Genomic DNA, 13,541 nt, shown 5'->3' on the forward strand with positions numbered 1-13,541 from the left:
ATAAATAGTATAATATTTAGCATTTTAGCCTTAATATTCAAAAACTTTGAGGAGGCAAATAATCACTTTTGACTTGTTCCCTGTTTAATAATCCTCCACTGTAGATGACATCATGTATCTCACCTTGGTGAGTAGAATTCTTAGTCCAAATCCCTGAAAGGAATAGTGTGGCTCCCTAGCGCAAATTTCCTGAGAGCCCCTTCCCTCAGCATGTGCCAAGAATCAAATCTTGGCCACTTAGTGCTCTGTGTTCCACATGTGAGCTCGCGACGCGCTGAACGGCTGTGCTAACTGAGATGGATGGCCCTGTCAAACAGGAAGCTGGCACACCAGGGTGCAAGCAGTGGGATAAAATGACCTTTACATTCAGAGAAAAATATCCCTAAAGTGGCATGAAAAGTTTGCTGGGGGAAGGGAAGGGAGATTCTTTTATTTCATTTAAGTATATAGCATGACATAAAAGCAATGGTGCCCAGTATGCAATTTGCTCAGGATCAAATCATGAATCCCTCACACAAGAAGGAAAGTCATTGGAAAAAGGAAATGAATCATCCTTTATCAGGCTGCTTTGAAAGCACTGGACTCTACGATTCAGCTATATCACTGTGCCCAGCCTGGCCAGTGCTCAGATTCAGACTGCGCTGGGATTCACAATAACTAGTAGGGTACTACCTGCCCTGGGAAAACATTCCTAATTTCAATTAGGTTGCTTTCTTGATAGAACTAAAGTATAACTTAAATACTTAAAATATTTCCTAAAAATCAATCATCTACTTACAGAATCAAATTCAAGAGCCTGGGAATTTAAATCCCTTGGTCACCACATCTGTAACTTTATATCAATGTTTAATCTCTCATAGTATCCTTATTGGTACAAATGAGGCTCTGACTGATAGTTCTTAGGAATTATATGAAGAGAAACTCATTTTAAAAAATAACAAACATCCTTGGCATATTCACAAATGTTAACTAAAGATAGTAATACAGGACACTAATATATAAACTAAGATCTGGAAGTTATGGATTTCTCTCCTTTGGTTATAACCATAATCATAAACAATACAATTCAATCATTTCAGCTGAAAAATAAGAACAATAAATTCCATCAGATCAATTTTTTTTTCCATCACTCAAGGTTTGGGGGGAATTTTTGTTATTATTTGTTTTGTCAATTCTTTGGCATGACAGAACAATGGGCTATACTTCAAAATGAAACAACAGAAGCTCACAATGGGCTCCCCAGTATTGTACAATACGCACTGAAATAATGATGCAATTTTAATATTTAATTAAATAAGTGAAAGGAATTGATCATAAAGACACTGCAATATTTTTTAACTGAATGGACCGCATCAAAACTACAAAACAGTTTTCAAAGGAACAAAAGGATAAGAGGCATCCGTTTTTTTCTGTTTAATTAAAAGCTTATTGCAAAGTGCAGAAGCCACAGGCCCAAAGCAATAAATAAATCTGGAAAACTGAATGCTTTATAAGTCATGTATTATAAGTTTGGATAAGTCAGGAGTTAAATATCTCAGCATTGGCCCTAACTTAGGCCCTAACAGTGTTATAAATGCAAAAAAATCTATGATCAGTTTGAAATGCAAGTTGATTTTGTGGCTCCAGAAGTGCTGGTCAAATGCTTCCCAAAACAAGAAACAAGACCTTCTACAAGAAATATTCTACTGCTCACTAGGAAATGCTAAATCTGACAATTCTCCTTCAACCTTTGTTTGGAGAACTATTTCAGAAAACATATTCTTCCTCAAATTATGACACACAAGAGACTTGGGAGGAGAGGGGAGAGGCATTAATACCTTGGGCCTGGGCCGCAGAGCTGTGAGAATACCCCAGGGCCAGGAGCGCAGTCTCCACCAGCTGGCTAAAAAGCACATCTTTCCGCACCAGGACAAACTCAGCGTGTTCTTCTCTGTTGTCATATTCAAGAGAGCCGTCCAACTGCTCCACGACACAAAAGACAGGAATCATCAAACCTGAAGGGACAAAATTCAAGAGCAAAACACAAACATTAAAAAGCAAATCTCAGTCACCGCGATGAGAAGGGAAGCGACAGTTATAAAAGTCACTCATCTGTGATCGACAGTGGTTTAGATTAAACAAGACTCTTAGTCATATAGGCCTAATGGAAAGCTGTGGGTTTTCCCCCTCTATTATTACAGAATTGCCCAGGGCAGTGGCAGAAGCCCTTAGATTCCCGTCATTTTCACCAATTAGAGGTGTCCTGGTACATAGGTGAGATGAAGGTGACCATACAGACACTTGAATCTTTTAATGTCTATAGTTTTATCATTAACTGTTAGCACTAGTATTTTCAGATCAGATCTGCTCTTGTCTAGAAATATATTTCAAAGCTTCCAGTTATAATAAATATATTACTTTTACACGTAAAAGTAACATATTTCTCTTGTCTGGAAATACATTTCAAAGCTTCCAGCTCCTTCCTACTAAGGAGGTATGTTTGATTTTAAGGCCTAAGCTGTTATGTGAATACAATAAAGTCAATAGAAATTTAAAATAAGTCCCTCTTACGTGCTGTTTTTTTAAACCCTAGTAAATAGGTTATCAACTAGCCTGAAAATAACATGATCATAAACATCTTAATTTACATTTATGTCAAAATATACATCCAAATACAAAAGTTTGCCTATGTAAAATTATTTTATACATTAACATCAGTTACTGGAAAGGGAGTATCTTTTCTTGTGTTTTCAGAGAAAATAAGTAAACTACCCTAAAGAATAAAGCAAATTAGTCTAGTTGAAAATCTGTTGAAATCTGTTGTCACTGAAATATTTCTCTGCTTTGTATCAAAGTGTGAAAAGCTAAAAAATGTTTAATTCACCAAAGATTTTTTTAAACTGTTTTTTATTTTTAAAAAAGTCATACAGGCACTTAAATCTAAACATAACCAAGGAAGAAGAAGATCAAAGTTTTACCAACATACAAGTAATAAACATGGACCCTGCCTAATGTAATTCACACAAATTAGTATGTTATGGGTCTTCTTTTTGTGCAAGAAAAATTAAAACTTACGAAGAATGGGTGAGCAGGCAGACGAGGGAGGTAGAAAGTTACATGGTCATGGTGAAGGTACTTCACAACAAAAAGAAGACCTCTGTGTGAAATGACTAGATGGGAGTATGGCCCTTGACACATAGAATGCATAGGAGTTTTCCAGAACCCCCTCCCTGTGGCCTCAACCCTAGAAGCCTCCTGACTCACTCTGATCTGGAAAGCCAAGGGTGGGAGCAGATACTCTGCAAACTACTGGGTTACAGATTGAGGTATTTGTTCTAAAGATAAAACAATGGTGCAACTGGTTCCCATGTGCTAATTATTATTATTAAAGATAATAAGTATTGGGTGTAATTATTAAATATAATCCTTATTAACAATAATAATACTTATTAAGAATTGTTATCATTAAAGATCATGGTAATTATTATTAAGACTGCACAACAGTCTAACAAGTCAAACCATATCATACACAAGACAACTCAGTGTTCACTCCTGAGAACAAGAAAGCAGTATTATTGTCTATAGCAAATACACTCTCCATGGTGTAGATTTATTTAAAAATATAAGATACGAGTGGAGCAGACTGATTTTTTAGACAAAGAAGAAGATTTAGGACAGCTACACAATGCCTTGTAAGATATATTTTTTAACTGTGATCATTACTGGTATATGAAATGCTTATTTATTTATACCAAGTTTATTCCCAAATATATATAGGACATGTAGCAAATAATATAAATTAGATTTCCTTCAAATTATCTTTTTTTTTTTTTCTCTCATTCTTGTTGCCCAGGCTGGAGGGCAATGGCGCAATCTCGGCTCACTGCAACCTCCACCTCTCTGGTTCAAGCGATTCTCCTGCCTCAGCCTCCTGAGAAGCTGGGATTACAGGCACCCGTCAACACGCCTGGCTAATTTTTGTACTTTTAGTAGAGATGAGGTTTCTCCATGTTGGCCAGGCTGGTCTCGAACTCCTAACCTCAGGTGATCCACCTGCCTTGGCCTCCCAAAGTTCTGGGATTACAGGCATGAGGCACCGTGCCTGGCCCCAAATTATCTTTGTAGTCATTCATGTATCCAGGATTTATTCACTGAACACCTACTACGTGACAGGTATCACCACCAGTGGCTCCAGGGATACAAGTAAGAACAAGTCTGATATCACTCCTGCCCTCAATGTAGTTAAAGGAGTTGTAAAACCTTCCTAAGCAAGCATAATGGCATTTTATAGGACTCATTCATGAGAGTCCCTACCAGCAAGGAATAGCCCCCATTTAGAGCTTTTAACTCTTACATGCTGGCATATAATCTTTGCCCAAGGAAGTAGGTAGATTTTTATTTCTAATGATTTAAGCATATGCACACATAAGGCCATATAGTCCATGGTGCCATAAGCTACTTCACCACTAATACCTGTGTGTACATAAGTTTCGATGCTGAAAATCCATGTGCAGTTCCTAATGTCAATATCTGAGTGTCACACATCTGGGAATCACAGATAAGATCTTTAAATGAATCCAATTGCTCCATAAGCTATCATGTCTCCATTACTTAGAAACTATAAATCTTTCTCAAGTCTACGGTCAACTGAAAAAACTTAAGACTCTATTAACTTTTAAAAATAATATTAACTGTTCAGTTAGATATGAAATATAACATGAAAGCACAGGGATCTATAACATGTAGGGACTTATGTTTTATAACTGTCAATTACTGAAATAGTTCCTAAACATTTTGGTTCAGTGATTGAAGGAAGCAATTGTTAGCTGACACAACAGTAATAACTTCTTACAGAAAGCATGCAACAATCCCCTACTGGCATCATCTATTTAAAAAAAAAAAAAAAAACTTTGTGGTCATTTATAAAATAAAACAGTATTAACCAGGAACGTATGATAATAGGGCTTCTTCTGCAGAACATATACATGAGATACTGAAGAATATCATGAAGGGCTTATACTTAGAAAAATTTACCTTCTTACTAGAATTTGACCTATCTAAACAATTATGGTTTTTATAATGAAATGCAAGTTTTACAAAAGAAGAATATAGGAGGAAAAATAGATGCAATTACTAATGACAATAACAAGAGAAACAAAAAATAGTAAAATAGTATAATTGAGCTCAAGTGTAGAAAGAAGAAAATTAAGGCACAGGTTTAAAAGGCCTTTAAAAACCAAAAATCCCTGAGGGAAGCAAATTATAAAAGGATGAGTAAAAATATATGCCAAGAAAAAGAGACAGAGAGAGAGATTTGTCCATCTTATTCACAACTTGTCCCAGGCAAAAAGAGGGAAAAAGAAAGAAAAAAAAAGAGAGAGAAAAAAGTGACAATGGATAGAAAGATAGGGAGGTGCTTGAAAAGCACTTCACAAAATAAATTAAGAGTGGGGAGAATTTAAAAGTTCCAATAAAAGAATAAAAATGTAAAACTGAAATCCATTTTCAACAAAATTTAGAAATGGTGAAGAAAAAAGAAAATCTTGCTCTAGCCCTATATCTTGAGCTTCCAACGTTATTTTTCTTTTATTGTAGCACAGACCCATTTTCAGATGATCTAGTAGAGAACTTTGAACCTTCTGGTCATAAGCCTTACTAAGCCTTTTACAATCACAGGAGGTAAGCAGGTACTTTAATCTAGAGGACAGGCGCTCGGCCTCAGCCATTTGCTAAAAATTAAGAGTTGTTCTGGTAATTGGGATAAATGATGAATTCTGTTGTCAAAGAGGCAAAACAAGCCTGGTACCCTCGCTACACTAGAAAAATGCATTTTTCCAACTGTCATTAGTGATGATACTGAAACTGTCATTTTCATTCTGACATTATTTCTGAAGAAGTGTGTATAATTTATAAGGCGTTAACCATTGTAACTGCCACTGTTCACGGCAACAGCTGTGAGAACTGAGACACGTGGAAAAATGGTTAGATGTGGTGATGAACAGCACCGGGTCAGGGTCAAGTCCTGGCACTGTCCCTCTTTACCTGTGTGTGACCTTGAGTAGTTCATCTGACCTCTCTGAAGCTCCAATTCCTCCCAGCCAAAATGCAAACAATATCTACATCATAGATCTGTTGTGAAGATTAAACAATATTACATATTTAAGCTGTCTGACAGATAGCTCTCAAACAATGGAATCTATTTGTTTTCCATTTTTTCAAAATCAGTATTAATACCATTTTACAGAGGAAAAAAATTAACCAGTAATTTTTTTCAAGGTCTGTAATCAATGTTCATGATACTAAAAGGCATTTCTTCAGAATAAAGATGATACTAATAATCACTGAATGGCCTATTATGCAAATGACAACCGGCTTAAAGTGTTTAATATGCCCCATGGCAAAAAAGGTGAAAGTGCTTAAAAGCACAGTAAAACTACCTGTCCATAACAGTAGCCTCTAACTTCATGTAGCAATTGAGTACTTGAAACATAGCTAGTCTCAAATTGAGATGTGCCGTAAGTAAAAATACATACTAGATTTTAATGACTTAATAACAAAAACAAATAAAATAAATATAAATGATTTTTTAAAAGTAATTGCGTGTAGAGTATCTTGAATATATTGAGTTAAATAAAATATATTATTACAATTAACTTCACCTGTTTAACTTTTAGTGTAGCTACTAGAAAATTTAAAATTATACATGTGGCTTATATTTGTATTAATATCAGAGAGCACTGTTCTAATGAATCTGCCCAATAACAATATATAATTTTTTCTCACACAGGATACATTTATCACAAACTGATACTAGGCCAATAGCGTGACTGTCGTGAGCCCTTTAGCTGTCTTTCCTCTGTGTTCCAGATCTTAGGAGTCCTGAAGACAGAAGCACTCTTGGTTAAATTCCAAAATCCAACGTGTTACCTTCTCTGCAATTGCAGGCTGCTGTTTTATTACTAACTATATTAATCCAACTTCTTTTATTAGGAAACAGCTCTTTCCCCCTTCCCTTCATTTTAAAGAACAGACTTAGGGAAATGTCACAACACTGGCTATGAAAGTGACCTGAGGAATGCGTATTCTCGAAGGCTCTGAATGTTTAACCCAACAATGAAAGACGAAAGATGGTGCAGCTGCAGCAGGGCGTCTAGGTGACAGGATTCAACGGCCTTGCGCCAAAGTTGGGACATGAAATAAACCCCTGCTTTGCACTGCACTTGCTAGATCATCATGTAGTCTAACATACCTACCTTTATCTTCTCACATTTACCCTGTGACAGGGTTAGCATTATTTTCAGTTAATAAATTAGGAAACTGAAACTATGGGAGAAGTAACATGCCCCAAAAAACACAGCAAGGCAAGGGCAGAATAGTTCAGGTTATCCAGCTCTAAATCCCAAGCAGGCTGCTTTCCTGAGAGTTGAAAACAACACTCCAGAATCCACACCCATTGAAATCTAAGGGCTTGGCCTCTTAATAAAAAGGACCCTTTACCACTTGCTATGTCCAATGGGTGACCTGTACTACTTGTAAGTGAATTCACCTTTTGTCTGCCTATCAGGTGTCTGGCACCATGCTAGGCATGGAGGGGGAACCAAAGAGGGCTCCTGCCCTTCCGTTATTCATAGACAAAGAAAGAAAGAAAGGCTCACATGAATGGTCATACTCTAGTGTAAATCAGCACCGTCTCCAGCCCCCTCCCTAGCTCCTTTGTCTCCTTGGTCCACCAGCACTCCTGAATGACAGGAGCCAGTTTGAGATGAGAGGAGGCCAGGCTTTCACCTCCCCTCTCTCAAAGAGCTCCTGAAGCCCATCTGTCTCTTGAAGGAAGGCAGCAGACAGGGCCCACTCCCTTCCCTGGGGCCTGCAGCGTATCCAGTTCTATCACCCGAGAAGGTCTGAGGGCTAACTGGAGATTATAAAGGCTGTAGGGCAAAGCCTTGCATATCTTTTCTTTGTATAAAACTGAACCTGAAGTACCAAAGAACAAGCTGTTTGAAATACTGAAACAAACTTTATACCACATAAACTGAGTGAGTAACAGTCTTCAAGAGGACAGAGAGAAAAAGTGAGGGATGGCTACTATTTTTTCTTATTGTAAATTTACCAGAAAATCAAAACAACGATTTACTTGTTCTATAACCTCATATTCTCATTCTCTCTCTCTCTCTCTCTCTCACTGACACAATCATACACATACATACTGAGTCACAGACAAGAAGAGAAGTAACTTGCCAACATTAACCTCTAGCCCCTTCTTTCCATCCTAAAATAATAGAGGCTGGGCGCAGCGGTTCACGCCTGTAATCTCAGCAATTTGGGAGGCCGAGGCAGGCGGATCACCTGAGGTCAGGAGTTCGAGACCAGCCTGACCAACATGGTGAGACCCCGTATCTACTAAAAATACAAAAACTAGCTGGGCGTGGTGGCAGGCGCCTGTAATCCCAGCTACTTGGGAGGCTGAGGGCAAGAGAATGGCTTGAACCCGGGAGACAGAGGTTGCAGTGAGCCGAGACCATGCCACTGCACCCCAGCCTGGGCAACAGAAAGAGACTCTGCCTCAAATAATAATAACAATAAAGAAAAGCCTGAGAGCCTAAAATTGCAACTATAAACAGAAAGAAAGAATAGGGTGTTTCTCACCTCCCTGTTGGGGTCCCAGGAAAAATTTCCAAAAGGGATGCAGTGCGTCCTTCCTAGTCTCCTCTTTGCGGCCCTGCTGTCCTCTACTAGGCACCCAGCCTCCTGGGCTAAGGCAGCCACAGGCTCTACATTCCACTCCAGCCTCCTACTCCCCCCAGGGGCTGATCTCAAAAATTCCAGAGATTAATAGATATAAAGATGCTTGCTACACTGTTTGAATAGTTTAGTGTTCTCCTTAATCTCCTCAGCTAGGTCTTCACAGTAGAATATATATTTTATTTCAAATAAATTTCTCATGGAAGAAATTTCAGGTAGTATAACAAGAAACAGTAGAAAAAAATTTCACCAATTTTGAAGGAGAGAGCAGAGCAATCATTTGGATGCAAAGGGAGCCACCCACAGGTCCACAGGTGGACCAGAGGCCCTCTAGGCTCCCCCAACTGCTCCAGTTTTCAACGCTCCTCCCTGTCCTTTGCTTGTAAACTACATATTCCCTGAAACATTAATTCACTTGTTTTTCTAGTTGGCTTTTTCTTAACTCTTATCATAGAGGAAGCAGAAGCCAAGACAGAGGTGGGACAGCAGCAAGTTCTAAGTGGTTTACAGGTAGAGATCAGTCAATTTTCCAATTATGAGGAAGGCAAACTCTGCATCATAATTACTTTTTTTTTTAGATGGAGTTCCGCTCTTATTGCCCAGGCTGGAGTGCAATGGTGCAATCTCAGCTCACCATAACCTCCACCTCAGGTTCAAGCGATTCTCCTGCCTCAGCCTCCCGAGTAGCTGGGATTACAGGCATGTGCCACCATGCCTGGCTAATTTTGTATTTTTAGGAGAGACGGGGTTTCTCCATGTTGGTCAGGCTGGTCTTGAACTCCCAACCTCAGGTGATCTACCTGCCTCAACCTCCCAAAGCACTGGGATTACAGGTGTGAGCCACCTTGCCCAGCCATCATAATTACTCTTAGGTACAAACTCAGCCATACATACGATAATTCAATTTCATATTTACCCATGACCCAGGTGCAACTCAGGATTAGACCTCCAACTAAATAATAAATAATATTCAATAATATTGAATAAGAGTAAGAAATTGAGTAAGAGTTAAGAAATATTGAATAAGAGTTAAGAAAAAACCAACTAGAAAAACAAGTGAATTTTTCAGAGAATGTATAGTTTACAATATATTGACTATTATTTCTCAATTGTATTATTTATTATGAAATAATATTCAATAATATTTAATATTGATTTATTCAATAATAAAACTCCTTGATGGCTCTCCTACTATTTGTGGGGGCAATGGGGTTGAGAATGATATCAAGAAATAGCTTATTCTCAGAATTCTCTCTAGTAAAACCAGATACTACTTTGCAACCCCTAAGGCCAATCTTAACTTTGGACAATAAGAACAAAAATAGGCGGGGGTGAGGATGGGAGAGTGGACGCTAGTCCTCTCTCACTGACCACCCGAAGGATCAAACTGGGCCTAAAGTGGTAGGTGAGGGAGATGAGTTCTGGCCTTCCACATCTCTGATTCCAGGCCTGACTCCAGGCAAAGCAATCACAATTCAACCTGAAGTCAGGTCCGAAGGCTGAAGGAGAAACTCCAGGTCTCCAAACATCCTTCAGTTATAGAAATTTAGTGGCAAGATCAAACTGGCCAGGCAGTTTGCAAAACAGTATTTCACAGGCACATAGGAGGCAATTTGTGGCAGCTTATCTAAACAAAAGAAGCCTGAGCCACACCTGGGAACTCTGCCACAGCAAGCCTGACCTACGGAACTAAATTCTCTGATGTCAGGAATGCCGAGGCTCTAGTGGGTCTAGAGGAGAGGACCACCGTTTTCCTCCTCAAACATGGGCTGGACTTAGCTGCCTCATGCCCCTCCCAACCCTGAGCCTGACCTATATAGTAGGCCCAAAATAAATGTTGGTTAATTTAACAAAATGCCAATTCCAGTTAGATATTAATCACCACTATTAATAGGAAGTGTCTGCCTAGCTGTCAAACTTGCTGTATCACTCTGGCCCCATTGCATTGCACTCAGCATCAGCAAACAAGGAAAGCTTTCTAGGAAACGATCCACATAAGTGGATTCAGGAGCTTGCTCCATGTTATCCAGGGGATGTTGGCCAGATCACAGCGCTGTGCATGACCACTATTGACAGAACTTGTCAGGGTATCACCACAGGCATCGCATGGATGGGTGCATAACAAAGTGGCGTGCTGCCCCATGCTCTGTATACACCCTAGAGCCACAGGGGTCTTGTCGGCAGTCCTACCCATGTCCTGCACTGTAGGACTACAGTATCTTTTCTAAATTTAGTGATTACAGAAAGACAAAATGTTTAATGATCCTAGAATTTAAAAAACAACAACAAAAAAAATGTTTTAAGGACAAAAGAGCCGGGCACAGTGGCCAGAGCCTGTTAATCCCAGCTACTTGGAAGGCTGAAGTGGGAGGATCAGTTGAGCTTAGGAGTTCAAGGCTACAGTGAGCAATGATCTCACCACTGCACTCCAGCCGGAGTTACAGGGCCAGACCCATCTCTAAAATAAATAATTAAATAACTTTTAAAAATAGAAAGGAAAAAAGTAGGATATACAACTTTGAATATAACAGAAAAGTTCAAGCGTATGGCATATTGTTGAAGTATCCTTAGTTCAAGCCAAAATTCTTCAGGTTCTTTTTACAATAGGTTAAAAATGCATATATGTATAAGTCCTGAGACCCAACCACATGTTAAAAATGACTCTACCACAATTTAGGAATGCCAGGGTTTCTGTCCTTCGTTAAGTAAAATTTCATTCTGGAGGTTTCTGAGAATTTTTTTTTTTTTTTTTTTTTTTGAGACAGAGTCTCACTCTGTCAAAAATAGTATTTAAGCAGAGATCGATTCACCTCCCCACCTTACTCTCATCATCCTCTCTGGAAAAGCTATTTGCAACTCAGAGTCCCATGCCTCAAAAAAGGAGTCAATGTAAATTGTCCTTACACTAACATTTGCTTCAGGTTTTGAGCTCTGCCTAAATGTTATTTTATCTAATTCAAACAATTAAAAAAAAAACAGCTTGATTAATTTCTCCAGTGTAGTGTTAAGGAAAGGTTAACTGTACTGAGGTCCTCTTGAAAGGAATTAATAAAGGAATCAAGTGCTCAGCTCTCAATAAGACAAGACTACCCGGATTTCTAGTGGGAATATTTCATAGCACAAGCATGTTTTCTTTGGGGAGTTTAACTCACAAAAATTATTAAAAATTGAGATCAAACACTGGTGCAGAGCCTCAAAGGAAATCATACTAGAATGGAGAGATTTTTATCAAATAAAAAACTGAAAAGTAAAGTTGTTATAGCAAAAAAATAAAAGGCTTTCTCCCTCACAAAAAGAAAATCCTACTGTCTATGTTTAGAGTTCAAACAGCAAAACATTTACGGATATTTAATAGATGTGTAGAAAGTAACACTGTGCAATGAATGCAGATTTCACAAAGCTGAACTTAAGCAGACAGGCAACTACCACCACCATTTCTCAGCCATTAAAAGCCACTCTCATTCTTATATTCAACAAATGCATCCATCAAGACGCAATAACAACCAAGCTGGTGAAAGGGCTAACGCTGAAAGGAGAAAGAGAAAAAAAAGCAGGAGGGAGAAAGAGCAAGAAAGTCAAAATCATAGTGTGTATTCTCCAGTCCCCTTAGGGGATCTGACTGAGATCTCTGGTTTGCAATACATAGGATATTATTATTGTGACTCAGATCAAGTTAATAAAACCCAGCCTACAGACCAGGGAAACCAGGGTCTGATGGAATACTTCCCAGACAAAATATTTTAAGTATATATGTAGTGCCTGTGTAATTTATAGAAATTTATCAGAAAAACAGAACAGAGAAAACTAGCATTTTTTTTCACTTTATGGTTCTAATACATTCTCTTTATAATTTATATGATTTCCAAAATAAAATATTAAAATAAATATTTTAAAAATGAAAGAGACTATTTAAGTCTCTGCATATAAATCTCTTGGAAACCTTATGTTCATCCTGAATATGTTTATCCAAAGGCTATCACCCAGCCAAAGAAAGAGTTATTCCACTTTTTACTGCCTTTGAGAAGTGTTATCAAAGCCTAAAGTGATTTGTCTCCTGGACAAAAAAGTGAGAAATCTTTACCCTAAATAAAATGTAAGATTCTACCTTCCTCAAAGCAAAAACCCTGGAAGACTACTGCAGCATTTTAAATTGGGAGTAATTCCAAGTATTAACACCTTAATCTCAAAAAGATTTCATTTTCCCTAGAGTCCTTGGTTCATAAATTATTTAAGCATAAAATATTAATAATTTCTGAGCCACAAAATAAAGATATTGGTGTTGTCCCCCTCCCCCTAGAAGGCCAGTTTCAAAACAGTTCTATTCTGACAAGCCCAATACAAAATAACAGAAACACAAGTCAAACATTATTTCAAACTCCATATTGAAGGAGGAAAGAATCTCATCTGGGGTTAACTTAATAGTATACGTTTAAAGTTTGTGGGTGAACTCCAGTATCGCCCAAGAGGTAAGAGCTACTATTTTATCTTGGCACCATCACTGCTACATCTAGATGGAGATGATAGAAGAAACTATACATGACAGTTTCTATGAATATAAGTTCATTTATTTTGTTAACACAAATAGGATCGACAAACAGCTATGTTTTCAAAGAGCAAGCCTGTGTTTATTCTATATATGAGAGGCTGGCAGCGAGAAAGATGGCTTTACTGAGTCATTCTAGCAAAGGAAGAAGAGAGCTGCATCTCAGAAGCCTGCCTTGGTTAAAAAGAACTGTCTCCCACAAACTCACTTTCAAGCTATACATCAATCTTCAATATAATTATGTTTGACAGAATATAAGCTCTTGGCAGTTAACTTG

General features: G+C 38.1%; 1 protein-coding gene across 2 annotated transcripts in view; it reads right to left on the reverse strand.

Annotated features, from left to right (window-relative positions):
- The window catches only part of SATB2 (SATB homeobox 2), a 195,789-nt gene that overhangs the window by 162,307 nt on the left and 19,941 nt on the right, over window positions 1–13,541 (reverse strand). For both annotated transcript variants that reach the window (XM_063647790.1, XM_054478699.2), the window contains one exon: window positions 1,818–1,994. In XM_063647790.1, coding sequence (XP_063503860.1) covers window positions 1,818–1,989 — 172 coding nt within the window. In that variant the 5' untranslated portion in view covers window positions 1,990–1,994. The remainder of the gene's footprint in view (window positions 1–1,817; window positions 1,995–13,541) is intronic.

Source organism: Pongo pygmaeus, chromosome 11 (assembly GCF_028885625.2).
Source record: "Pongo pygmaeus isolate AG05252 chromosome 11, NHGRI_mPonPyg2-v2.0_pri, whole genome shotgun sequence".
NCBI classification, from domain to species: domain Eukaryota; kingdom Metazoa; phylum Chordata; class Mammalia; order Primates; family Hominidae; genus Pongo; species Pongo pygmaeus.